Source organism: Pristiophorus japonicus (genome assembly GCF_044704955.1).
Source record: "Pristiophorus japonicus isolate sPriJap1 chromosome 24 unlocalized genomic scaffold, sPriJap1.hap1 SUPER_24_unloc_1, whole genome shotgun sequence".
Classification (NCBI taxonomy): Eukaryota; Metazoa; Chordata; class Chondrichthyes; family Pristiophoridae; genus Pristiophorus; species Pristiophorus japonicus.
The window spans coordinates 3,052,041-3,078,370 of record NW_027250648.1 but is presented as its reverse complement, the minus strand read 5'-3'; the positions used below and the strand labels follow the sequence as shown (position 1 = coordinate 3,078,370).

Sequence of the window (26,330 nt, the reverse complement as noted above, 5' to 3'; positions counted from 1 at the left end):
AAATCTAGGCTGACATTCCAATGCACTACTGAGGGATTGCTGCCCTGTCAGTGTTGCCATCTTTTGGATGAATCCCTGAACCGAGGCCCCATCAGCCCTCATCCAACATCACTAAAACAGATTATCTGGCCAGTATCACATTGCTGTTCGTGGCAGCTTGCTGTGCGCAAATAATCAGCTGCATTTCCTACATTGCAACAGTGAATGCACTTCAAATGTACTTTGATGTTGTTGTACTTCATTGGCTGTAAAGCACTTTGGGACATCCTGAGGTCATGTGAGATGCTGCATAAGGACAGATCTTTGTTAAATGAAGGAGAAAAGTTCCAAAAAAGGAACAGTCGGTAACAGGATATCAATTAGTCTCCCCTCATATTGGAGAAATCAAGGAATCGATACACTGTGTGTTGGAACCAAAGCTGATTTATTTGTCAGATATCCAGAAAATTAAACTCCAGCCCAGTTACAGGGTAAACACAGCCCAACTGTCAGAATGAACACGGTTCAGTCCCGATGTGATTCACAGCAGAATCCAACCCTGCAATCACTTGTGAACTCGCTGGTGTCTCGTCAGGGTGGATGAACAAGTGAATCTCTTCGCACACACGGGGCAGGTGAACGGCCTCTCCCCAGTGTGAACTCGCTGGTGTTGTATCAGATGCTTTCTGCTTTTAAAGCTGCTCTCACAGTCAGAACATTTAAATGGTCTCTTACTGGTGTGAACAAGTTGGTGTGTCAGCAGGGTGGATGGACAAGTGAATCCCTTCCCACACACGGAGCAGGTGAACGGCCTCTCACCAGTGTGAGTGCGTTGGTGTTGTATCAGATGCTTTCTGCTTTTAAAGCTCTTCTCACAATCAGAACATTTAAAAGGCCTTTTACTGGTGTGAACAAGGAGGTGTCGAGTGAGGCTGGATGACTGAGTGAATCTCTTCCCACACTCTGAGCAAGTGAATGGACTTTCCCCAGTGTGAGTGCGTTGGTGCATCATCAGATTATTTCTGCTTTTAAAACTCTTCTCACAGTCAGAACATTTAAAAGGCCTCTTATTAGTGTGAACAAGTTGGTGTGTAGTGAGCTGGGATAACTGAGTAAATCCCTTCCCACACAGGGAGCAGTGGAACAGCCTCTCCCCAGTGTGAACTCGCTGGTGTCTCAGCAGATCCATTTTGGTTTTAAAGCTCTTCTCACAGTCAGAACATTTAAAAGCTCTATCATCAGAGTGAACAAATTGGTGTGACAGTAGGTTCGCTGAAGAAGTGAATTCCTTCTCACGCTCAGAGCAGGTGAACGGCCTCTCGTCAGTGTGAACAAGTTTATGGCGCCTCAGTTCCCCGGAACTTTTATAGCACTTCCCGCAGTCCGGACATTTAAAAGGTCTCTCGTCAGTGTGAACTCGCTGGTGTGTCTTCAGGTGGGATGAATTAGTGAATCTCTTCCCACACACAGAGCAGGTGAACGGCCTCTCCCCAGTGTGACTGCGTTGGTGTGTCTGCAGGTGATTTCTGCTTTTAAAGCTCTTCTCACAGTCAGAACATTTAAATGGTCTCTTATTGGTGTGAACAACTTGGTGTGTAGTGAGATTGGATAACTGAGTGAATCCCTTCCCACACACAGAGCAGGTGAACGGCCTCTCCCCGGTGTGACTGCGTCGATGAGCTTCCAGTCGGGACGGGGATCTGAATCCCTTCCCACAGTCCCCACATTCCCACGGTTTCTCCATGGTGCGGGTATCCTTGTGTTTCTTCAGGTTGGACGATCGGTTGAAGCCTTGTCCACACTCAACACGTGTACGGTTTCTTCCCGCTGTGAATGGTGCAATGTTTTTTCAGGCTGTGTAACTGGTTAAAGCTCTTTCCACAGTCAGTGCATTGGAACACTCTCACTCGGGTGTGTGTGTCCCGGTGCTTTTCCAGTCACACTGATGTTTGAAATCTTTCCCCACAGACAGAACGGACAAACATTTCTCTTTCCACATTCAAAGGCCGATGATATTCAGGTCCCGATGTATCGAGTGACTGTTAGATCTTGACGCGATCTTGGTTCGAATTTCCCGTCTGCAAATGTTCCCCTTCTAATTACCCTGTAAAAGGAGTTTACAAAAGTCATCACTAATTGCAGGGAAATTCAGAACAGACAATTCTAGTTTCTATGGAACGTTCTTTCCTGTGTTGTTCCCCTAAAGATGTAAATCTCCATCCTACACACTCTCCCTCCTCCCTGTGCTGAAACCCAAACCCACCGCACCATCTCCATCATTTCTTCCTCCTCGCTGTTTTCTTCCTCCCCTGAAGGTGCTGATTCTGGCTGGGTTCAGTTCTACACTGTATTCTACGGGTATTCTGAGCACCGAGTGTGTGCCTGAAACAGGCTCCGGTCAGGTACAGAGTAAAGCTCCCTCTACACTGTCCCGTCAAACACTCCCGCCAGGTACATCACGGGTTAGATAGAGTAAAGCTCCCTCTACACTGTCCCATCAAACATGTAGAAAGTGAGTTTGAAGGACAGATGAAACAAGCAGGAAAAAAGGGTTAAAAAAAAAAAAAATTTAAAAGCTCTTTGTCTAAATGCACGTAGCATTCGTAACAAAATAGATGAGTTGACGGCACAAATGGATATGATCTGATAGCCATTACAGAGACATGGTTGCAAGGTGACCAGGACTGGGAAAAAAATATTCAGGGTTATTTGACAATTCGGAAGGACAGACAGAAAGGAAAAGGAGGTGGAGTAGCACAGTTAATAAAGGATGGGATCAGTGCGTTAGTGAGAAATTATATTGGCTCAGAGGATCAAGAGGTTGAATCATTTTGGGTGGTAATAAGGAATAATAAGGGAAAAAGTCGCTGGTGGGCGTAGTCTGTAGGCCCCCTAATAGTAGCTACATGATTGGACGAAGTATTAATCAAGAAATAATGGAGACTTGTAAAAAAAGGAACAGCAATAATCATGGGTGATTTTAACCTTCATATGTTTTGGTCTCCGTATCTAAGGAAGGAAATACTTGCATTGGAGGCTGTTCAGAGAAAGTTAACTAGGTTGATTCCGGAGATGAGAGAGTTGACTCATGAGGAAAGGTTGAGGAGGTAGGGCCAATACACATTGGAGTTCAGATGAATGAGGGGTGATCTTATTGAAACTTGTAAGATAATGAGGGGGCTCAACAAGGTGGATGCAGAGAGGATATTTCCACTCATGGGGGATGTTATGTCTTCAGATGCTCTGATAATGACTCCATGAGACAATGTGTTGTGCTTGAACTGTAGTGACTTTAGTCCATTTAATGTAACTCCAGAGTGAGGATCACACCTGGTGGCCTGCATTTTATACTAGGCCTGGCACACACCTGTACAGGTAACCTACAAGTCTCCCACTGCAGTGCCCTCTGGTGGCACACCTTGTAATAGTACAAGCAGTAACCATGTAGGATACATGCCATTACTCTCCCCCAAGCCTTTAGTGCAAATCACCTTCATGCATTGACTGTGTTCTGGGCTTAGCTCTATCTGGTTGACCCTTGAAGGGTCGTTTCCATCTTGGGTGAGTAGGTGCTGTTTCATTGGCAGTAGAGTTGCTGGTGGTTTCTGTTTGTGCGTCCATGAGCACTCCATTCTCTCCCCCCCGACCTTCCCTTCCCCCACATACAGATTGTGTCGTTGGCTCATTACATTCAAGTCCAAAAAAAAATAATTTGCATTTACTGTATTGCATTAGTGATACCATGGCGAGGTAAGTACATTTGAATGGTGAGGTACATACTTGGAATATACTTGGAGTCAGTGCTGGGGTCAGCACCGATGCGTGAGGACAAACTAGTGCCAGAACTGCTGGATGGTGTCCAGGTAGTCTGGTGGCGGCGCGGCGCCCAGTGCTGGCAGTGGGAACCTGGTTGGCTCGAGTTGCCTGCTATCAGGGCTTTTGCCGTTGCTTCTCGTGTCGGGCAGGTTCACAGATGTCTGTGACCTCCCTGTCTTCTCCTTGCACCCCGGGTCGCTGCTGCTCTCGGAGGAGCAGTCATTTAGCAGTGCACAGGGAACTGCTGACTCGCTTGCCTGACCGTTATTTGGTTTGGGATCCTGGCTGGTCCCAATCCCATTTGGGAGATCCGTTGCAGGTGACCCTTCGTTCCCAGGTGTGGCCTTGGTAGCGATCGGGTCTGGGGGCTGCACCTTAGCACAGTTTGCTCTTTCAGGCTCGTGGTGGTTGGTGCCATCGGGTGCCTGGGAGGTGGAGCCGATCGGGGGCTGGGCATTGATATCGGTGCCGTGCGCTCCCGAGATTGTTTGCTCTGCAGCTTGTATATATTAGCTGCTTGTGGCCACACTCCGTGGTGCATCACTCTGGTCTCAGGGACGCAGGCTACAGCATTGGGTAGCTCGCTGGACTTGTGTGCTCCCGAAGGGTGTTTTGCCCACTGCATTGACTGTATGCAGTTGAAATCTGACATCGCACAACATTTCATTACTTATTGTAAATAACCTGTAGCTCCGATCGCAATCGCGCGACTATTCCTTGCTTATTGCATGTACACAACTCTGATCATCAATTACACTTTTATATCTAACTCAGTTGCTGCTACATTGATTGACAGTGTGAAACTGTCCCTTTAAGTGTGGTGAGTTGTGGGCCTCCTTTAAAAGAGCCTAGCTATCTTTACCCCAATCCTATACTTCGCTTGGTGCCACGTGTTGCTCCATCAACGCTGCCCCTCGTGGTCTGGCCACCGCCATCTTTTCCTTCAGCGCTTCACCTCGTGGTTTGGGCACCATCTTTCTTCCATCCACGATGTCGACTGCGGTGATCTTCTTCTCCCCGGGTTCTGCCACCGATGCTGGGAAGTCGCCTCTGGACCCGATTTTCTTCCTCCGGAGTCCTGCCACTGGAGCCTGGAAGGTGCGTTCGGGTCGTCTCAGCTGGATCATCTCCACACAGTCGTGCTGAGCGGTCTGTGCCTCGGGTGCTGTGCTGGTCTGCTCTCTGGTGCCGGATCCAACCTCAGGTGGGGTTTGCTTTGCCTCTGAGTGCGGGGGGGGATAAAATCGTCCCAGCTCCAATGGATCTTCTCCATCCACCTTCTTCCGAGTAGCATTGGTCCATCAACTGCAACAATCCACAGAGGTAACTTGTGCACCGCACCATCATGGAGTACCTTTACATTCACACTACTAACGACTGGGATAAGTTCATTGGTGTAGGTGCGCAGCTTTGCCTGAACCGGGACCAACTTAGGTCGTTGAGCCTGATTGTCCCATAGCCTCTCAAAGGCTTCTTGATTCATTACTAACTGGCTCACCCCCGTGTCCACTTCCAAGAAGACTGGAACGCCGACTTATCTCGACTTCCATCCTCAACGGAGAACATTTGGTGGTGCAGGTAAACATGCCGTACACCTCATCGTGGGGCTGAGCTGCCTCTCTGACTATCGCTTATAATCCGCGCTGGATTCATGGTCCTCTGCAGACTCTTCATCAACACAGTGAGTCCTATTTCTTTTACACATTCACTGGAGGTGGCCCTTTGTGCTGCAGCCTTTACACACACAATCCTTAAAACGGCACTGGTGAGCCCTGTGATTCCCTCCGCAACGTCAGCATGGTGCTACTCAATTAGCGCCCCTCGGCGGACTCGGAGTTAAGGGACTAGGGGACCTATTCTCTCTCCCCTGAGAAGATTCACATTCTACAGTCCAGCCTCTAAAAGGCGCTACTCTGTGCGCAGTACTTTCCAGGTTTGAGTCCTGAGTGTGAGTCATCTGCCTTGAGCTGCAGGTCGAGGTCATGAATGCTTGGCTCACGGAGATGGCCTTCTGCAGTGTGACTGTGGTATCCGCAGACAGTAGCTTATGAAGAAGGCCCTCATGGTCGATTCCGATGACAAAGATATCCCGCAGCGTTACGGTGAGGTGGTCGCCAAAATCACACGGTGCCGCCAGCCTCCTGAGGTCTGCAGCATATTTCGCGATTTCCTGGCCTTCAGGCCGTCGGTGGGTATAAAACCGGAGTCTGGCTGTGAGGATGCTCTTTTTGGGCTTGAGTTGTTCTTGGATCAGCGTTACAAGCTCCTCGTACGTCTTGGTCGTTGTCTTCGCTGGTGCCAACAAGTCCCTGACGTTGCCATAGACAGTGGTCCCACAACTGGTTAGCAAGATAGCTCTGTTTTTATCAGCCAGTGTGGCCAGATTATCACCTGCCAGGTCGTTTGCTGTGAAGAAATGTTCGAGCCTCTGCACAAAGGCTTCCCAATCATCACCATCGGCGAACTCCTGCAACGTACCAAGGTTAGCCATTTTCGCGTAAAGGTCCATAATTTCATCGCCAATTGTTATGTCTTCAGATGCTCTGATAATGACTCGACGAGACAATCTGTTGTGCTTGAACTGTAGTGACCCTAGTCCATTTAATGTAACTCCAGAGTAAGGATCACACCTGGTGGCCTGCCTTTTATACTAGGCCTGGCACACACCTGTACAGGTAACCTACAAGTCTCCCACTGCAGTGCCCTCTGGTGGCACACCTTGTAACAGTACAAGCAGTAACCATGTAGGATACATGACCATGTAGGTAACTAAAACTAGGGGACATAATCTTAGAAGGGGCCTCCAATTTAAAACTGAGATGAGGAGAAATTTCTTCTCTCAGAGGGTTGTAAATCTATGGAATTATCTGCCCCAGAGAGCTGTGGAGGCTGGGTCATTGAATATATTTAAAGCGGAGATAGACAGATTTTTGAGCGATAAGGGAGTAAAAGGTTATGGGGAGCAGGCAGGGAAGTGGAGCTGAGTCCATGATCAGATCGGCCATGATCTTATTGAATGGCGGAGCAGGCTCGAGGGGCCAAATGGCCTACTCCTACTCCTATTTCTTATGTTCTTAAACACTCCCAGAGCAGGTACAGCAGGTTAGATACAGCATAAAGCTCTCTCTACATTATCCCATCAACCACTCCCAGGGCTTGTACAGCACGGGTTAGATACAGAGTAAAACTCCCTCTACACTGTCCCATCAAACACTAAACCCAGCTCATGTAGTTGATAATGAAGAAGAAAATCATGGGCTGCAGGAGGATATCAATCTACTGGTCAGGTGGGCAGAGCAGTGGCAAATGGAATTTCATTCAGAGAAGTGTGAGGTGATGCACTTTGGGAGGGCTAATAAGGAATGGGTATACACATTAAGTGGTAGGCCTCTTAATAGTGTAGATGAACAAAGGGACCGTGGAGTGCTTGTCCACAAATCCCTGAAAGTAGCAGGCCAGGTGGATAAGGTGGTTAAGAAGGCATACGGAATGCTTGCCTTTATTGGCAGAGACATAGAATATAAGAGCAGGGATGTCATGCTTAAACTGTATAATACTTTGGTTAGGTCACAGCTGGAGTACTGCGTGCAGTTCTGGTCGCCGTATTATAGGAAGGACGTGATTGCACTAGAGAGGGTGCAGAGGAGATTTACTAGGATGCTGCCTGGAATGGAGAATCTTAGTTATGAGGACAGATTGGATAGGCTGGGTTTGTTCTCATTGGAGCGAAGGAGGTTGAGAGGAGACCTCATTTGAGGTGTACACAATATTGAGGGGCCTGGACATAGTGGATAGTAAGGGTCTATTTCCATTGGTGAAGGGGTCTATTACGAGGGGGCATAGTTTTAAGGAAGTTGGTGGAAGGTTTAGAGGGGATTTGAGGGGGGGGCTTCTTTACACAGAGGGTTGTGGAGATCTGGAACTCGCTGCCTGTAAGAGTGGTGGATGCAGAAACTCTCATCACTTTTAAGAGATGGTTAGATGGGTACTTAAAGTGCCGTAACCTGCAGGGTTACGGACCTAGATCTGGTAATTGGGATTAGACTGGATAACCTTTAGTTGGACGGCGCAGATATAATGGTAAGTACTGCAGGGAATCGAATACGGCCAGGGTGATTTCCTGAACTAGTTTCGATCGCCTGGATGGGTCGGAGGGGAATTTTTCCAGATATTTTCTCCCTAAATTGGCCTGGGTTTTTATTTGGTTTTTGCCTCGCCCAGGAGATCACATGGCTCTGGTCGGGGTGGAGTGTAGAATGTTTCGGTGCAAGGGGTGTCACAGTTGTGTGGGGCGGACTGGTTGGCCCGGGTGCTCTTTGCCTTTCCGTCATTGTTCATAGGTTTATATGTAACCTTCAGGGCTGCTGACCGAGGGCCGTGTGGCTCTTTGTCGGCCGGCGCGGACACGATGGGCTGAAATGGCCTCCTTCTGCACTATGGATTTCTGTGTTTCTATAATGAGCAGGGCTCAGGCAGGTCGGTTGCTAGGCACTACAGTGATGTCATAAAGCAGGGCCATTCAGCCCAGCTGGTCCTCTCCTTGTTCCTTTAAAGGTGGAGAGCTGGGATATCCTGTCTCAACACACATCCCCCTGTTCATACTGAGAATCCCCGGGGAAGGCCCAAGGCCCAGAGTGTGGAACACAATCCAGGGGGAAAGCGGAGGAGAGATGGGGAGGTAAATGAAGGAGTCGGGGCTGAGGGCCACCAAGCATCAGCTTTAGTAGACTTCAAGTGGGGAAGAAACATAGAAACATAGAAAATAGGTGCAGGAGCAGGCCATTCGGCCCTTCGAGCCTGAACCACCATTCAATGAGTTCATGGCTGAACATGCAACTTCAGTACCCCATTCCTGCTTTCTCGCCATACCCCTTGATCCCCCTAGTAGTAAGGACTTCATCTAACTCATTTTTGAATATATTTAGTGAATTGGCCTCAACAACTTTCTGTCGAGAGAATTCCACAGGTTCACCACTCTCTGGGTGAAGATGTTTCTCCTCATCTCGGTCCTAAATGGCTTACCCCTTATCCTTAGACTGTGACCCCTGATTCTGGACTTCCCCAACATTGGGAACATTCTTCTTGCATTTAACCTGTCTAAACCCATCATAATTCTAAACGTTTCTATGAGATCCCCTCTCATTCTTCTGAACTCCAGTGAATACAAGCCCAATTGATCCAGTCTTTCTTGATATGTCAGTCCCGCCATCCCGGGAATCAGTCTGGTGAACCTTCGCTGCACTCCCTCAATAGCAAGAACGTCCTTCCTCAAGTTATAAGACCAAAACTGTACACAATACTCCAGGTGTGGCCTCACCAAGGCCCTGTACAACTATAGTAACACCTCCCTGCCCCTGTACTCAAATCCCCTCGCTATGAAGGCCAACATGCCATTTGCTTTCTTAACCGCCTGCTGTACCTGCATGCCAACCTTCAATGACTGATGATCCATGACACCCAGGTCTCATTGCACCTCCCCTTTTCCTAATCTGTCACCATTCAGATAATAGTCTGTCTCTCTGATTTTACCACCAAAGTGGATAACCTCACATTTATCCACATTATACTTCATCCGCCATGCATTTGCCCACTCATCTAACCTATCCAAGTCACTCTGCAGCCTCATAGCATCCTCCTCGCAGCTCACACTGCCACCCGCAAATTTGGAGATACTACATTTAATCCCCTCGTCTAAATCATTAATGGGGACGTGTCCGGCTACTTACGCCTGTTTTGCAAGTTTAGGCAGCGAAAACTTCATCCAAAGTAACTTAGAATGGAGTAAGTGTAGATTTTTGTACACTCAGAAATCAGGCGTAAGGAACGAGATATGCAGGGGGAGGGGGGGGAGGGGGAGAAGGAGGAGAAGGGGGGTTTACAATCATTAAACACTTCACTTTTACAAATAAAGAGTCATCATCAATAATAAATTATAAATAAATCAACCACCAATAAAATCAAATAAATAAAAAATTTTAAAATTACATTTCTACTCACTGACTGCAGCACCAGGAGCCCTCCAACAGCATGCTGGGATCTCCCCCCCATGTGTTTCTCTCTGTCTGTCAGTATCTCTCTCTGTCTGGGGGGGGGGAGCGCCGGAGCAGGAGCTGAATAAGAGGAGGAGGGAGGCCCGAGTCCGATCTTCGCCACCCCAGTGAGCCCACTCAGCCAGGGCCGGCGTGCTTCAGGCCCTCCCACGCAGCCTCGGCGGGGCCTGGAGCTACTGCACATGCACACACACACAAGAGCGAGTTCAGTAGTTTTAGAATCCAGGGAGAGCAAGGCACAAGGCACATTGCACAAATTCCTTCTAATTTATCCTTCTCTCCTCTCCTCCACTGAAGGTGCTGACTCTGGCTGGGTTCAGTTCTACACTCACTGGTTCCCCTCCCTTGAAGGTGCTGACTCTGGCTGGGTTCAGTTCTACACTCACCAGTTTCTCTCCAATATGTGACCCATGTGCCCAATCTCCATGTGTGAACCTCGACAGTGAGTGTCATAGAAACATAGAAAATAGGTGCAGGAGTAGGCCATTCGGCCCTTCGAGCCTGCACCACCATTCAATATGATCATGGCTGATCATTCACCTCAGTACCCCTTTCCCGCTTTCTCTCCATACCCCTTGATCCCTTTAGCCATAAGGGCCATATCTAACTCCCTCTTGAATATATCCAATGAACTGGCATCAACGACTCTCTGCGGCAGGGAATTCCACAGGTTAACAATTCTCTGAGTGAAGAAGTTTCTCCTCATCTCAGTCCTAAATGACCTACCCCTTATCCTAAGGCTGTGTCCCCTGGTTCTGGACTTCCCCAACATCGGGAACATTCTTCCCGCATCTAACCTGTCCCATCCCATCAGAATCTTATACGTTTCTATGAGATCCCCTCTCATCCTTCTAAACTCCAGTGTATAAAGGCCCAGTTGATCCAGTCTCTCCTCATATGTCAGTCCAGCCATCCTGGGAATCAGTCTGGTGAACCTTTGCTGCACTCCCTCAATGGCAAGAACGTCCTTCTTCAGATTAGGAGACCAAAACTGAACACAATATTCCAGGTGAGGCCTCACCAAGGCCCTGTACAACTGCAGGAAGACCTCCCTGCTCCTATACTCAAATCCCAGGCTATTCCACTGTCCTCACCTGAGGCCTCACACGTGCATTTTCCAGCAGGATCACTGGACCCTCCTCCCAATGGCTCAGTGGGTAAAGGTAACACCCAGTGTGACTGAGTCACAGGAACAGGAGGGACCCAGGTTTAATCCCCTCTGCATATCCACCCCTTCTAATCCCCTGTAACAGCTATTTACAAAAGTTATTACTGTAAGTAGGAACATAGGAACAGGAGTAGGCCATTCAACCCCTTGAGCCTGTCCCGGCATTCAATTAGACCGTGGCTGATCAGTATTTTAACTCCGTCTACCTGCCTTGGTTCCATCGCCCTTAATACCCTTGCCTAAGAAGAATTTATCTATCTCAGTTTTGTAATTTTCAATTTGCCCCCAGCCTCCGTTTTATGGGGAACAGAGTTCCCGATTTACACTACGCTTTAAGAGCATAAGAAATAGGAGCAGGAGTAGATCATACAGCCCCTCGAGTCTGCTCCGCCATTCAATAAGATCACGGCTGATGATCTACCTCAACTCCACTTTCCCGCACTATCCCCGTATCCCTGAATTCCTTTAGTGTCCAAACATCTATCGATCTCAGCCCTGAATATACTCAACGACTGAGCATCCACAGCTCTTTGGGGCAGAGAATTCAAAAGATTCACAACCCATCTCAGTCCTAAATGGCCGTCCGTTATCCTGAGACTGTGACCCCTAGTTCTAGACTCTCCAACCAAGAGAATAGCCAATCAGCATTTGTGTGAGGAAGTGCTTCCTGACATTAGCCCTGAACGGCCTGGCTCTGATTTTAAAGTTGTGTCCCCTTGTTGTGGACTCCCTCACCAGAGGAAATAGTTTCTCTCCATCCACTCTATCAACTCCTTTAATCATTTAAACACCTCAATTAGATCACCCCTTAATGTTCTATATTTCTCAATTTACAAACGTCATCACTGTAAGTACAGGATCATAGAATCACACAAGTTTACAGCATTGAAGGAGGCCATTCAGCCCATCGCGTCCCTGCTGGCCGACAAAGAGCTATCCAGCCTAATCCCACTTTTCAGCTCTTGGTCCATGGCCTTGTAGCTCACGGCACTTTAGGTGCATATCCAAGTTCGTTGAAAGGGTGGTATAGGCAGAAACCCTCATAGCATTTAAAAAGTACTTGGATGTACACTTAAAGAGCTGTACAGTGGGATTAGGCTGGAGAGCTCTGTTGGCCGGCAGGGACACGATGGGCCAAATGGCCTCCTTCTGTGATGTCACTGCCTGGGATTCTATGATGTCACAGGTCTCACCAGCAGCCGCGCTGCCTGACGGGTGATTGACAGCTCAGAGTCCGCGCCTGCGCACCGGGAACCGCACCTGGCACAGCGCCCCCTCTCGGTCACCGTCGGTAATAACCGCACATGCCCAGAGGACACCAACCGCCCCCTCCCCCAAAACTCGGAGCTGCAGAGTCGGCGCGGTGCCTCCAGGGGAAAGGCATTTGTGTCCATTGAAGAGCCGCGATTGGTGACGCAAAGTGAGTTTTCTCCGCTCTGATTGGGTAGAGAATCGCGCCGGGGGGGGGGCGGATAGGGAGAGAAGAAAGGGAAATCCAAAACTGAGAGTCTCCACATCCGGGTCCCCGAGACCAGTTTACAGTTTGGCGGAGCACGCTCGAGGGACACGTGACCCGGGCGCACGGCCGGATTGACGGGAGCTTTCGACCAATGGGGAGCGAGCGGGGCGGGGCTGGAGGAGCGAGCCGACGGCAGGTCCTGCAACCAATCGGGGAGCCCTGGGGACGGGACTTGCGCCCTGATTGTCTGAGCCTCGGGGCGCGACTTTGTGCAGTCCCTTGTTCAGGGCCCGGAGGCTGTGGGCCTTTATTAGCTCACATTTAAGCTCAATGGGCAACTCTCTCGCCCGAGTCCGAAGATTGAGATCAGAGAATGGTTACAGCACGGGAGGAGGCCATTTAGCCCGTCGAGCCCGTTCCGACCATCTGCTAGTCCCACTCCCCCTCCCTTAACCCCTCGCCCTGCAAATGCTTTCCCTCAGGTACTTACCCAACTCCCTTTTGAAAGATAAGATTGAGTCTGCCTCCACCACCCTTTCAGGCCATGCATGCTAGATCCTAACCACTCACTGTGTAAAACATTTTTTTCTTACGTAGCCTTTGGTTCCTTTGTCAATCACATTAAATCTCTGTCCTCTGGTCCTCGACCCTTCCGCCAATGGGAACAGTTTCTCTCTACTCTGTCCAGACACATCATGATTTTGAACACTTATCAAATCTCCTCTCAATCTTACTAAAGCAAAATACTGCAGATGCAGGAATCTGAAATAAAAACAAAAAATGCTGGAAATCTCAGCAGGTCAGGCAGCATTTCCATCAATCTTCACTGCTCCAAGGAGAACAACCCCTTCTCCAGTCCATCAATGTAACTGAAGTCCCTCATTTCTGGAATCATTCTCGTAAATCCTTTCTGCACCTTCCCTAAGGCCTTCACATCCTTCCTAAAGTGCGGTGCACAGAGTTAGAATCATAGAATGGTTACAGCACAGAAGGAGGCCATTCGGCCCGTCGAGCCCGTGCCGGCTCTCTGCAAGAGCACCTCAGCTAGTCCTCCTCCCCGCCCTTTCCCCGTAGCCATGCAAATATTTCTCCTTCAGGTACTTATTCAATTCCCTTTTGAAAGCCACGATTGAGTCTGACTCCAGCGCCCTTTCAGGCCGTGCAATCCCAATCCTAATCTCTCTCCAAACTAAAGTTTTTCCTCATGTCACCTTTGGTTCTTTTGCCAACCTGTGTCCTCTGGTTCTCGACCCTTCTACCAATGGGAACAGTTTCTCTCTATCTACTCTGTCTAGACCCCTCATGATTTTGAAACCTCTATCAAATATTCTCTCAACGTTCTCTGCTCTAAGGAGAGCAACCCCAGCTTCTCCAGTCTATCCATGTAACTGAAGTCCCTCATCCCTGGAATGATTCTCGTAAATCTTTTCTGCACCCTCTCTAAGGCCTTTACATCCTTCCTAAAGTCCTGTGCCCAGAATTGAGGCCAAACCAGTGTTTTATAAAAGGTTCATCATAACTGTTGTGTATGAATAAAGAGTCTGACTGGATACTATGAGCTCAAAGTAAAGTGTGACCTTAATCTTTTATTGCAACTCTCCAGAGTGCCTCTCCAGCCTGTGAGGCCTCCTTAAGTACCTGTTCTCCCAAGGGATTGTGGGATCCCTTGGGACTCCAGGGGATGAGCCCTCTGGTGGCTACACAATGTATATACAGGTTTACATAAATAACAACGCTCCCCCGCCCCCCCCCCCCCCCCTCCCACCCCAAAGTCAACAGTGTAACTATTTACAAGGCGAGTCGATCTGGGGCCTTTCTTTCCCTGGTTGATCGTCTTGGTGCAAATGCTGGTTTTGGTGAATCGTTTGTTGGGCCCTCGCTGGGCTACTGTGCAGCTGGCCTTACTGGGCTGCCTGGTGTCGTGAGTCTCGCTGGGCTGCTGCGGGTGATGGGATCTGCTTCGTGGCCACTGGTGTATATGTTGAGGGGGTCAAAGAAGGTAGGGTCCAAAGTGGGTTGCTCAGGATGGTCCATAATCTGAGTTAGATTTGGTCCAAGTGTTTCCGGTGAATGAGTCCATTTGAAAGTTTGAACCGAAACAGCCTGCTCCCCACTTTGGCCACAATAGTGCCGGGAAGCCACTTGGGACCTTGTCCATAGTTCAACACAAATACAGGATCATTGGTTTCAATTTCGCGTGACACATTTGCGCTATCATTATATGTACTTTGTTCATGTAGATCAGGGTGAACTAACGAGAGCCTTGTCTTAAGTGCCCTTTTCATGAGCAGTTCAGCAGGTGGAATCCCAGTGAGCGAGTGGGGTCTCGTGCGGTAGCTAAGCAGGACTCGGGATAGGCAAGTCTGCAATGAGCCTTCAGTTACACTCTTCAAGCCCTGCTTGATGTTTTGCACTGCTCTCTCTGCCTGACCATTGGATGCTGGTTTGAACGGGGCAGATGTAACATGTTTGATCCCATTACGGTACTTTGAACTCGGTACTGGTGAAACATGGCCTGTTGTCGCTCACAAGGACATCAGGCAGTCCGTGCGTGGCAAACATGGCCCAATACTCCATTTGGGCACAATACTCCAGTTGGGGCCGAACCAGTGTTTTCTACAGGTTCATCATCATTTCTATACATTTGTACTCTGTACCTCGATTTATGAAGCCCAGGATCGCATAATCCCTTTTAATTGTTTCTTAACCTGCCCTGCCACCTTCAATGATTTGCGCGCACATATATCTCTCTATTCATGCACCCCTTTTAGGATTGTACCATTTAGTTTCTATGACCTCACCTCATTCTTTCTATCAAAATGCACATTTCACTTCACATTTTTCTGCATTAAATTTCACTTGCCACACATCCACCCATTTCACCGTCTGTCTACCACTTCCTGAAGATCAGCCATGATCTTATTAAATGGCGGAACAGGCTCGAGGGGCCAAGTGGCCGACTCCTGCTCCTATTTCTGATGTTCTTTTTTTTAATGAAGTCTATCACTTGCCTCCTGACTGTTCACTATACATACAAGTTTTGTGCCATCTGCAAATTTTGAAATTGTGCCCTGTATACCCACATCCAAGTCATTAATATATATCAAGAAAAGCATTGGTCCTGGAACCGACCCCTGGGGCACACCACAGTCCTCCAGTTCGAAAAACAGCCGTTCGCCACGACTCTCTGTTTCCTGTCATTTAGCCAATTTCGTATCCAGGCTGCCACTATCCCTTTTATTCCCTGGGCTTCAATTTTGCTGGCAAGACTATTAAATGGCACTTTGTCGAACGCCTTTTGGAAATCCATGTCAACCACATTGCCCTCATCAACCCCCTCTGTTACCTCATTAGAAAACTCGATCAAGGCTTAAACACGATTTGCCTTCAACAAGTCGCAGTGCCCTGGGAGACTAAATTATTGTATCACTTATTTTATTCTCACTCACCACATGTCGGATTTCGCACCATCTCTCCTAAAGGCGCTGGTCGGTACCGAGCTTACAGTTTACATCCCACACAATTCTAACAGAAAAGCCCCAGAGCCCTTGTACACTCCCAAGGTTAGAATCCCCATGTACAGTCCCAGGGCTGTAATCCCCACCTGTGTGTAACTGTACTGGGACTGTTTGACGGGACCTTTATTCAGTATCTAACCCGTGCTGTATATGCCCTAGGAGTGTTTGATGGGACAGTGTGGAGGAATCTGCATTCTGCACCTAACCCATGCTTTACCTGCCCTGGGAGTGTTTGATGGGTCAGTGCAGAGGAAGTTTTATTCTGTATCTAACCTGTGCTGTACATGCCCCGTTCTCACCCACTGAAATTGGCATTCCTCCAATTTAGTATTTTTACTCTAGATTGCTCCGTGTTCTTTTCCATAGCTAATCTAAATTTTATGATAATAAGATCGCTGTTCATTAAACTTTCACCCAGTGTCATTTGCTCCACTTGACCTCATTCCCCAGAACCAGATCCAGCAATGCCTCCTTCCTTGTTCGGCCGGAAACATACTGGTCAAGAAAGTTCTTCTGAATGCACTTCAGAAATTCTTCCCCCTCGCTGCCCTTTACACTATGATCACTATTCCCCCATTATCACTCTTCTGTAGTTCTTGTATCTCTCTGCAAGTGCTCTCCTCCATAATGTTGGAAAGTTGAGGTCATGCACTTTGGCAGGAAAAATCAAAGGAGCAAGTTATTATTTAAATGGAGAAAGATTGCAAAGTGCTGCAGTACAGCGGGACCTGGGGGTATTTGTGCATGAAACACAAAAGGTTAATATGCAGGTACAGCAAGTGATCAGGAAGGCCAATGGAATCTTGGCCTTTATTGCAAAGGGGATGGAGTATAAAAGCAGGGAAGTCTTACTACAGTTGTACAGTGTATTGGTGAGGCCACACCTGGAATACTGCGTGCAGTTTTGGTTTCCATATTTACGAAAGGATATACTTGCTTTGGAGGCAGTTCAGAGAAGGTTCACTAGGTTGATTCTGGAGATGAGTGGGTTGACTTATGAAGATAGGTTGAGTAGGTTTAGCCTCTACTCATTGGAGTTCAGAAGAATGAGGTGTGATCTTATCGAAATGTCCTTTTCCATAACTACCCTAAATCTAACTGAATTATGATCACCAGCATCAAAATGCTTTCCCATTGATACCCCTTCCACCTTCCCAGCTTCATTCCCTAAAACTAAGTCCAGAACCGCCCCTCTCTTGTTGGGCTTGCTACGTACTGGCTAAAAAAGTTCTCCTGAATGCATTTTAAGAATTCTGCTCCCTCCACACCTTTCACACTAATTCTATCCCAGTTAATATTGGGGTAGTTGAAATCCCCCACTATTACTGCCCTATTGTTTTTACGTCTCAAAAATGTGCCGACATATTTGCTCTTCTGTCTCCCTCTGACTGGAGGTTTACAGTACACTCCCAGCAATGTGATTGCCCCTTTTTTGTTTTTCAGTTCACCCCATGTGATGATCCTTCGAACATATCATCCCTCCTCACAGCATCATTGTTACTTTAATCAATACTGCGACGCCCCCTTCTTTTTTATCCCCCTCTCTATCTCGTCTTAAAACCCTGTAACCAGGAATGTTGAGCTGCCATTCCTGCAGTTCTTTTAGCCATGTCTCAGTAATAGCTACAATATCATACCCCTACGTGTCTATCAGTGCCCTCAGCTTATCTGCCTTAATCCCTAGACTCCTTGCACTGGCATTGAAGTATTTCTAGATTGATTCCTGGGATGAGAGGGCTGTCTTCTGATGAGAGATTGTGTAGAATGGGCTGATACTCTCTGGGGTTTAGACGAATGAGGTGTGATCTCATTGAAACATAGCGGCACTGACATTTAGCACGGCCAAACTCCCTTATTGTCTATTTTCTAGCCTTTGTTTCCTCGGCCTTCCAAACACTAGCAAAACCCCCGGTGAGGATATTGGTTCCGGTCCAGTTGAGGTGCAACCTGTCCGGCTTGTACTGGTCCCACCTCCCCCAGAAACGCTCCCAATGCCTCAGGAATCTAAAGCCAACTCTCCTGCACCATCTCTCCAGCCATGCATTCATCTGCTCTATTCTCCTATTTCTGTACTCACCAGCACGTGGCACCGGGAGTAATCCGGATATTACTTCCTTTGAGGTCCTGCTTTTTAATCTTTTTCCTAGCTCCCTAAAATCTGCCTGCAGGATCTCATCCCTATTTCTACCTCTGTCATTGGTGCCGATATGGAGCATGACCTCTGGATGTTCATCCTCCCCCTCAACAATGTCCTGCAGCCGCTCAGTGACATCCTTGACCCTGGCACCAGGGAAGCAACATACCATCCTGGAATCATGTCTGTGGCTGCAGAAGTAGCTGTCTGTTCCCCTAACTATCGAATCCACTACCACCATTGCTCTTCCACTCTTCTTCAAACACCCCTGTGCAGCTGAGCCACCCATGGTACCGTGGACATGGCTCTGGCTGCACTCCACAGAGGAACCATCACCCTCACCAGTATCCAGAACTGAAATCAGGTTCGCGAGCGACATGCACTCACGGGACTCTTGCCCCATAACGCTGCAAATTTTTTCAACTCATATTTATCTCTTTTGAAAGTTACAAGTGAATCTGCTTCCACTACCCTTACAGGCAGTACGTTCCAGGCCATAACCTCTCACTGCTTAATTTGTCCCCTCATGTAGCATCTGGTTCATTTGCCAATCACCTTAAAGCTGTGTCCTCTGGTTACCGAACCTTCTGATGTTGAAAATTGTTTCTCCACATTAAAGATGGTTGGTGGGCTGGAGGGGTTACAGAGATAGGGAGGTGTGAGGCCTTGGAGGGATTTGAACAAGAGGATGAGTATTTTAAAGGCTGAAGCCACCAGCTGCCTCCCCCAGTGCAGAATGTGACTCACTAACAGTAAGGATTTTTGTTTAACTACTAAAGATGCATAATGAGGGGAAATCAATCTCTGTACCTTTAACTAACAGCGACATGGAAAGAGGGAAATGAATGACCTTTAAACACCTGATCCACTTGGCACTGAAGTGTCTGAAACTCATAATAGGAACTCCAGGGAAACAAAATATTGACAAATATTAAACTGTTTGGTTGACAAAAGAAACCTCAATTTAAATTTTAAAAGATAAATTGTTTAACAGGGGTTCACACTGACTCACCTGACTGGCCGACTCAGGATCCACCCCTCAAGCACCGCGATTGGTTGCAGAACACGCTGCTCCCTGGGTCCTCCGGCTCTGAGCTCTTTTCCTGTTGGTTCCCAGAGCAATCAATCACCACTCACCAACATTACGCTGCCAGATGAAGTTGAGGGGCTCAGAGGAAGAAATAAATGGGTCTGTGAATCTGAGTTAAGTAATAAAATTAAGTCAAATCAAATGAATTGTTGCATTTAATATATTCCTTTTGGGCCAAGTGGGAAACAAGTGATGTCTGGGCTGTGCAGAGTGTCTGTGCCCGGTTACACAGCGTGTCCCTGGCTCCCCGCTCCAAGTGCACATGTTTCAGCTCACATCCAACTGACTGGATAAACCTCGGCCGTCTAAACCCCATTACACAAATATCAGCATTTGATGTTTAGTTATGCTCAACCTTTATAAACACTGGTTAGGCCTCAGCTGACACACTGTGTTCAATTTTGGGCACCACACTTTCAGAAGAGTATCTACACCTTAGAGAGGGTGCAGAAGAGATTTACTAGAATGGTACGAAGGATGAGGAACTTCAGTTATGTGGAGATACTGGAGAAGCTGCAGTTATTCTCCTTGGAGCAGAAAAGGTTAAGAGGAGATTTGATCGAGTGTTCAAAATCATGAACAGTTTTAATAGACTAAATAAGGAGAAACACTTTCCAGTGGCAGAAGGGTCGGTAACCAGAGGACACAGAGTTCAGGTGATTGGTGAAAGAAGCAGAGGCGACATGAGGAAACATTTTATAAGCAGCGAGTTGTTGCAATCTGGAATTCATTGCCTGATCGGGTGGTGGAAGCAGATTCAATAGTAACTTTCAAACGTGAGTTCGATAAATACTAAAGGGATAATATTTGCAGAGCTATGGGGAAAGAGCAGGGGAGTGGAACTAACTGGATAGCTCTACCATAGAGCCAGCACACGCACGATAGGCCGAATGGCCTCCTTCTGCGCTGTTTCATTCTATGAAAATGGCGGATGATCTTACCCAGAATGCTGTGACCACATATCGCCAGAAAACCAAGACCGCCTATTTCCACCTCGATAACATCGGCAGTCTCCACCTGTGCCTCAGCTCATCCTCTGCTGAAACCCTCGTCCATTCCTCGGTTGCCTCTAGACTTGACTATTCCAACACACTCCTGGCTGGCCTCCCACATTCTACCCGATGTAATCTGGACCTCATCCAAAACTCGCACCAAGTCTCGCTCACCCTTCACTCCTGTGCTCGCTGACCTACATTGGCTCCCAGTTAAGCAACGTTTCGATTTCAAAATTCTCATCCTTGTTTACAAATCTCTCATGGCCTTGCTCCTCCCTATCTCTTATCTCCTCCAGCCCAACAACCCCCAGAGATGTCTGTGCTCCTCCAATTCTGCCCTCTTGAGCATCCTTGATTATAATCACTCAACTATTGGTGGCCGTGTCTTCTGTTGCCATGGGACGTTTTACTATGTTAAAGGCGCTATATCAATACAAGACAAAAACAAAATACTGCAGATGCTGGAATCTGAAATAAAAGCAGAATGCTGGAAATCTCAGCAGGTCAGGCAGCATCTGTGGAGAGAAAAGCAATATATTATATTATATAAATACAAGATGTCGTTGGCATGACCACACCACTACCATACCGCAGCCACGTGATCCACACAACGCCTGATTGACCGGAGCTTCTGACTGATAGGAAGCGAGTGGGCGGCGCCTGGAGGACCGAGAGCATGGCAGGTCCTCCAACCAATCCGGGGGGCCTGAGGGGTGGGGCTTCAGGGGAGCTTCACTCAGCATCAATGCAGCACCTACCCTGGGAATGTTTAATGAGACAGTGTAGCTGGAGCTTTACTCTGTATCTAACCCCATGCTGTGCCTGCCCTGGGAGTGTTTCATTGAATCATAGAAATTTACAGCACGGCAGGAGGCCATTTCGGCCCATCGTATCCGTGCCAGCCGACAAAGAGATATCCAGCCTAATCCCACTTTCTAGCTCTTGGTCCGTAGCTCTGTAGGTTTCGGCACTTCAAGTGCACATCCAAGTATTTTTTTAATGTGACGAGGCTTGCTGCTTCTACCACCCTTTCAGGCAGTGAGTTACAGACCCCTATCTCTCGCTGGGTGAACATATTTGCCCTCATATCTCTTCTAGATTACTTTAAATCTATGTCCCCTGATTGTTGACCCCTCCGCCAAGGGAAACAGATCCCTCCTATCCATTCTATCCAGGCCCCTCAATCTTATACACCTCAATCAGGTCTCCCCTCAGCCTCCTCTGTCCCAAAGAAAACAGACCCAGCATCTCCAATCTTTCCTCATAGCCAAAATTCTTGTAACATTCTTGTAAATCTCTTCTGCACCCGTTCCAGTGCAATCACATCTTTCCTGTAATGTGGTGACCAGAACTGCACACAGTACTCCAGCTGCAGCCTAACTAATGTTTTATACAGTTGAAGCATAAGCACCTCGCTCTTGTATTCCATGCCTCGACTAGAAAGACAAGTATTCCATATGCTTTCTTAACCACCTTATCTACCTGGCCTGCAACCTTCAGGGATCTGTGGACCTGCACTCCAAGGTCCCTTTGTTCCTCTACACTTTTCAGTGTCATACCATTTAATGTGTATTCCCTTGCCTTGTTAGCCCCAAATGTACTACCTCACCCTTATCCGGATTGAATTCCATTTGCCACTGTTCTGCCCACCTGACCGGTACATTGATATCTTCCTGCAGTCCGCAGCTTTCTTATTCATTATCAACCACACAGCCTATTTTAGTGTCATATGCAACTTCTTAATCATACCCCCAACATTCAAGTCCAAGTCATTGATATGTACCAGAAAAAGCACAGGACCCAGCATTGAGCCCTGTGGAACCCTATTGGATACAGCCTTCCAGTCATAAAAACACCCATCAAACATTACTCTTTGATTCCTGCCTCTAAGCAAATTTTAGATCCAACTTGCCACTTTGCCCTGCATCTCGTGGGCTTTTACTTTCGCGACCAGTCTGCCATGGAAACATAGAACATAGGTGCAAGAGTAGGTCATCCAGCCCTTCGAGCCTGCACCACCATTCAATAAGATCATGGCTGATCATTCCTTCAGTACCCCGTTCCTGCTTTCTCTCCATACCCCTTGATCCTTTTAGCCACACGGGCCATATCTAACTCCCTCTTGAACATAGCCAATGAACTGGCATCAACAACTCTCTGCGGTAGGGAATTCCATAGGTTAACAACTCTCTGAGTGAAGAAGTTCCTCCTCATCTCAGTCCTAAATGGCTTACCCCTTATCCTAAGACTATGTCCCCTGGTTCTGGACTTCCCCAACATTGGGAACATTCTTCCTGCATCTAACCTGTCCAGTCCCGTCAGAATTTTATATGTTTCTATGAGATCCCCTCTCATCCTTCTAAACTCCAGTGAATACAGGCCCAGTCGATCCAATCTCTCCTCATATGTCAGTCCTGCCATCCCGGGAATCAGTCTGATGAACCTTCGCTGCACTCCCTCAATAGCAAGAACATCCTTCCTCAGATTAGGAGACCAAAACTGAACACAATATTCCATGTGGAAAATTGGCCAGGACACCGGGGATAACCGCCCTGCTCTTCTTCAAAATAGTGCCATGGGATATTTTACATCAACCTGAGATCAGACGGGACCTCGGTTTAACTTCTCATCCTAAAGACAGTGTTTGATGACAGTGTATATTGTGTTGCTGATGAATTGAGTAACTCTGTCAGATCTTGACAATGTTTGGTCTGAGTCTCTTGTTCTCCAAAGCTATGAATCCCCATCTCACACACTCTCCCGCCTCCCTGTGCAAAAATCCAAACCCATCGCACCATCTCCAACTATTTTTCCTCCCTGAAAGCACTGACTCTGGCTGGGTTCAGTTCTACACTCACTGGTTCCCCTCCCTCTCCTCCCCTGAAGATGCTGACTCTGTCTGGGTGTCCGTGCTCTCGTCACCCCTTTATACACTCTAACCCTCCCTATCTATCTGTAATATCTCCCTGTTTTGGTGATGGGCTCTCCCTGACCACTTACCATTTCACCACCTTAGACAGATGTTCCCAGACTGTCACCATTTCAGGGAACCATACAGCACAGAAGGAGACCAATCGGTCCATCGAGCCTGTCCGACTCACTGAAAGAGCCACTCCCTGCACCTACCCCAAAGCACCAGAACATTTTCCCTTTGAAGCATTCATCGTTTTGAAAGTTATTATTGATTAATTTTTCAAAGTGTGGAGCCCAGAATTGAGCCCAATCCTCAATATCTGAGGTCTAACTAGTGACTGATAAAGGTTGAGCATAAGGAGCTTGTTGTTGTACTCTATACTGCTATTAATGCTTTAACAGATTGATCAGCTGATCCTGCCCCTCACAGATTTGTGTTCACCTTTAAATTGGACCATTTGGTTTAGAATGCCTCCCATTTTTCTTGCATTTAGTGTCCGTGTCCCTGGGAGCCTGAGGCCCTGTCCCCGCGGGCGGGACAAAGCCGGGCTCAGCCTCTGGGCTGTTATTGGGCCCTGGGCCCTGCACCAGGGGTTTATGAAGCTGACCAGCCCCACTCGCGGCTCCAATTCCTGCCCCGCGCCGACAATCGACTATCTTGTGTCCCACATCATCCGGGCTCCAGCAACTGTCGTCGCCGCCGCCTGCGCATGCTCAGTGCGGGAGATCCGGGCTCAGCCCCGCCCCTCGCACACTCCGATTGGTTGGAGGACCAACCGCCCGCTCGGTCCTCCAGCTCCGCCCCGCTCTGTCCTCCAGCTCCGCCCCGCTCTTCCTATTGGCCCAGAGCCATCGTCAATCACTCGGACAGTGTGAGCTGAGCATGCGCGGTAGCGTCTGTGTCTGAGGCAGCGGCTGAGAGATGGGCGGAGGGAGCGGGTTAATAAACCCCGGGGGGGACGCAGGCTTCACACACACCGAGTGCGAAGACAATACTCCGCATTATCTGCTTCACACACCCCCGCTGTGGGCCTCAGGCCCCGAACAACAACCTGCGGCTCCGGCTCAGGGAGGTTGGTTGCTCGGCATTGCAGTGATGTCATAAAGCAGGGCCATTCAGCCCAGCTCGTCCTCTCCTTGTCCCTTTAAAGGTGGAGAGCTGGGACATCCTGTCTCAACACACATCCCCCTGTTCATACTGAGAATCCCCAGGGAAGGCACAAGGCCCAGAGTGTGGAACACAACCCAGGGGAAAAGAGGAGGAGAGAAGGGGAGGTAAATCAAGGAGTAGGGACTGAGGGCCACCAAGCTTCAGTTTTTGAGCCTGGAGACTTCAGGAGGGATCAGTGAGTTCTGTAGTTTCAGGATCCAGGGAGAGAACAAGGAGCAGATGGGGAGAGTGGTGTGGGTTCCAGCACAGTGAGGATGTAGGGGGAGGGAGATGGTGTTGGGCCGTGTATTAGGGATGTAGGAGGGACAAGAGAGAAAAGGACAGAGAAGCAATTACTGCAGCAGTGTCCATCAATAGTGAGAGAGAGAAGGTGGGGATCAGAGTGGGCCCTGGACAGGCCGGTAAACTGTTTGTTTGCTGTGAGCAGCTTTCCCTCTGTCACAAATAGCCTCCTGTAGCCCAGTTTGGGTCTCCTTACCCAAGGAAAGATAAACTTACTATAGAGGGAGTGTAACGAAGGTTCACCAGACTGATTCCTGGGATGGAGGGATTGTCCTATGAGAGATTGAGTAGACTAGGCCTATATTCTCTCGCGTTTAGGAGAATAAGAGGTGAGAGGTGACGCCCACATCCCATGAACAAATTTTAAAAAGAGATGAATGAGGTGTTTAAATTTGATCTCGGACACTAGACAAATTATTGGAGACACTCCTTGCCCTTCAGGACCTGTGTCCAGGGGAGAAACTGATGGGTTTCTCTGATCATCTTTGGGTTAAATGTTGTGCTCATTGAGCTGAGCACCTGGTGCCAGCATCAAACACTCTCCAGTCGGGCACAGCACAGGTTAGATACAGAGTGAACCCATCGGTCGCTCCCCGACACAGATACTGAGGGACAGGGAGTGTCCGGGACACTGACATTTCTCACTCAATAAGGTATAAATTGATCCTGTGCCTCTCCCCATTAATCCTGGGCTCCACACTGGTCGAATCCTGCTCCTGTTTCCCTTCCTGTGACAGCACTGAGCTCAACCCAGCCCATAATAAGCAGGGCTCAGGGAGGTTGGTTGCTAGGCACTGCAGTGATGTCATAAAGCAAAGCCATTCAGCCCAGCTGGTCCTCTCCTTGTCCCTTTAAAGGTGGAGAGCTGGGACATCCTGCCTCAACACACATCCCCCTGTTCATACTGAGAATCCCCGGGGAAGGCCCAAGGCCCAGAGTGTGGAACACAACCCAGGGGGAAAGAGGAGGACAGCTGGTGCAGTGTGGGAGATGAGGGAGGGGTCTCCTCATTCCCAGGGGCAGATCAGACAAAGTGCTTTGAGTGGTGGGCCCAGCAGTGAAAGTGAAACCAAACCAAAGGGAACAAACAAAAATGCAATCCAAGGGAACGGAAAGCGGGAAAACCACAACCAGCCCAAAAGGTCGCTCTCGACAGATGGAAACTCCTCCTGGTGACTGTGAGCCTGCAGGACTCGGCTTCACTCCAGTGTTTAACCTCACATCCAGGGGTCAATGTGTTAGAATTTCAGGGGCAGTGAGAACACACCTGGAACTATCCCAGAGAACATAAGAAACATTTGGCCCCTCAAGCCTGCTCCACCATTCAATATCATGGCTAATCTGATTGTGGCATCAACTCCACTTCCCTCCACTTGATTCCCTTATCACTCAAAGATCTGTCTAGCTCCACCTGAAATATATTCAAAGACCCATCCTCCACAGCTCTCTGGGGTAGAGAATTCCAAAGATTCACGACCCTCATCGAGAAGAAATTCCTCCTAATTTCTGTTTTAAATGGTGACCCCTTATTCTGAAACTATGCCCCCTTGTTCTAGATTTCCCCATGAAGGGAAACATCCTCTCTCCATCTACCCTGTCAGGAGTAGTAAAAGCCCACTGGGCCTCAGCCTGCTCATTGCAAAACCCCAGGAAAGGGAAAAGTCAGCTCTGAAGCCGGTTTGCTGCTCCTTCTGCCCAGCACTGCCTGCACCCCCGGCGCACGGAGGGGGAATTTCAGCCTCAGTGTTACACGTT

The 26,330-nt window shown here is 48.3% G+C and overlaps 1 protein-coding gene across 3 annotated transcripts in view; it reads right to left on the bottom strand.

Annotated features, from left to right (window-relative positions):
* Window positions 1-23,793, bottom strand: part of LOC139241195 (zinc finger protein 665-like) — a 56,435-nt gene extending 32,642 nt beyond the window's left edge. The window contains exons 1-3 of one of the 3 annotated variants that reach the window (XM_070869853.1): window positions 23,565-23,793; window positions 19,137-19,323; window positions 415-2,083 (exon numbers count right to left, since the gene is read on the bottom strand). In XM_070869853.1, coding sequence (XP_070725954.1) covers window positions 545-1,723 — 1,179 coding nt within the window. In that variant the 5' untranslated portion in view covers window positions 1,724-2,083; window positions 19,137-19,323; window positions 23,565-23,793 and the 3' untranslated portion in view covers window positions 415-544. Of the gene's footprint in view, window positions 1-414; window positions 2,084-19,136; window positions 19,324-20,155; window positions 20,605-23,564 lie in introns of those variants that run through there. The other 2 variants (XM_070869855.1, XM_070869854.1) reach the window with 2 other exon arrangements.
* Between the last annotated feature and the right edge of the window lie 2,537 nt (window positions 23,794-26,330).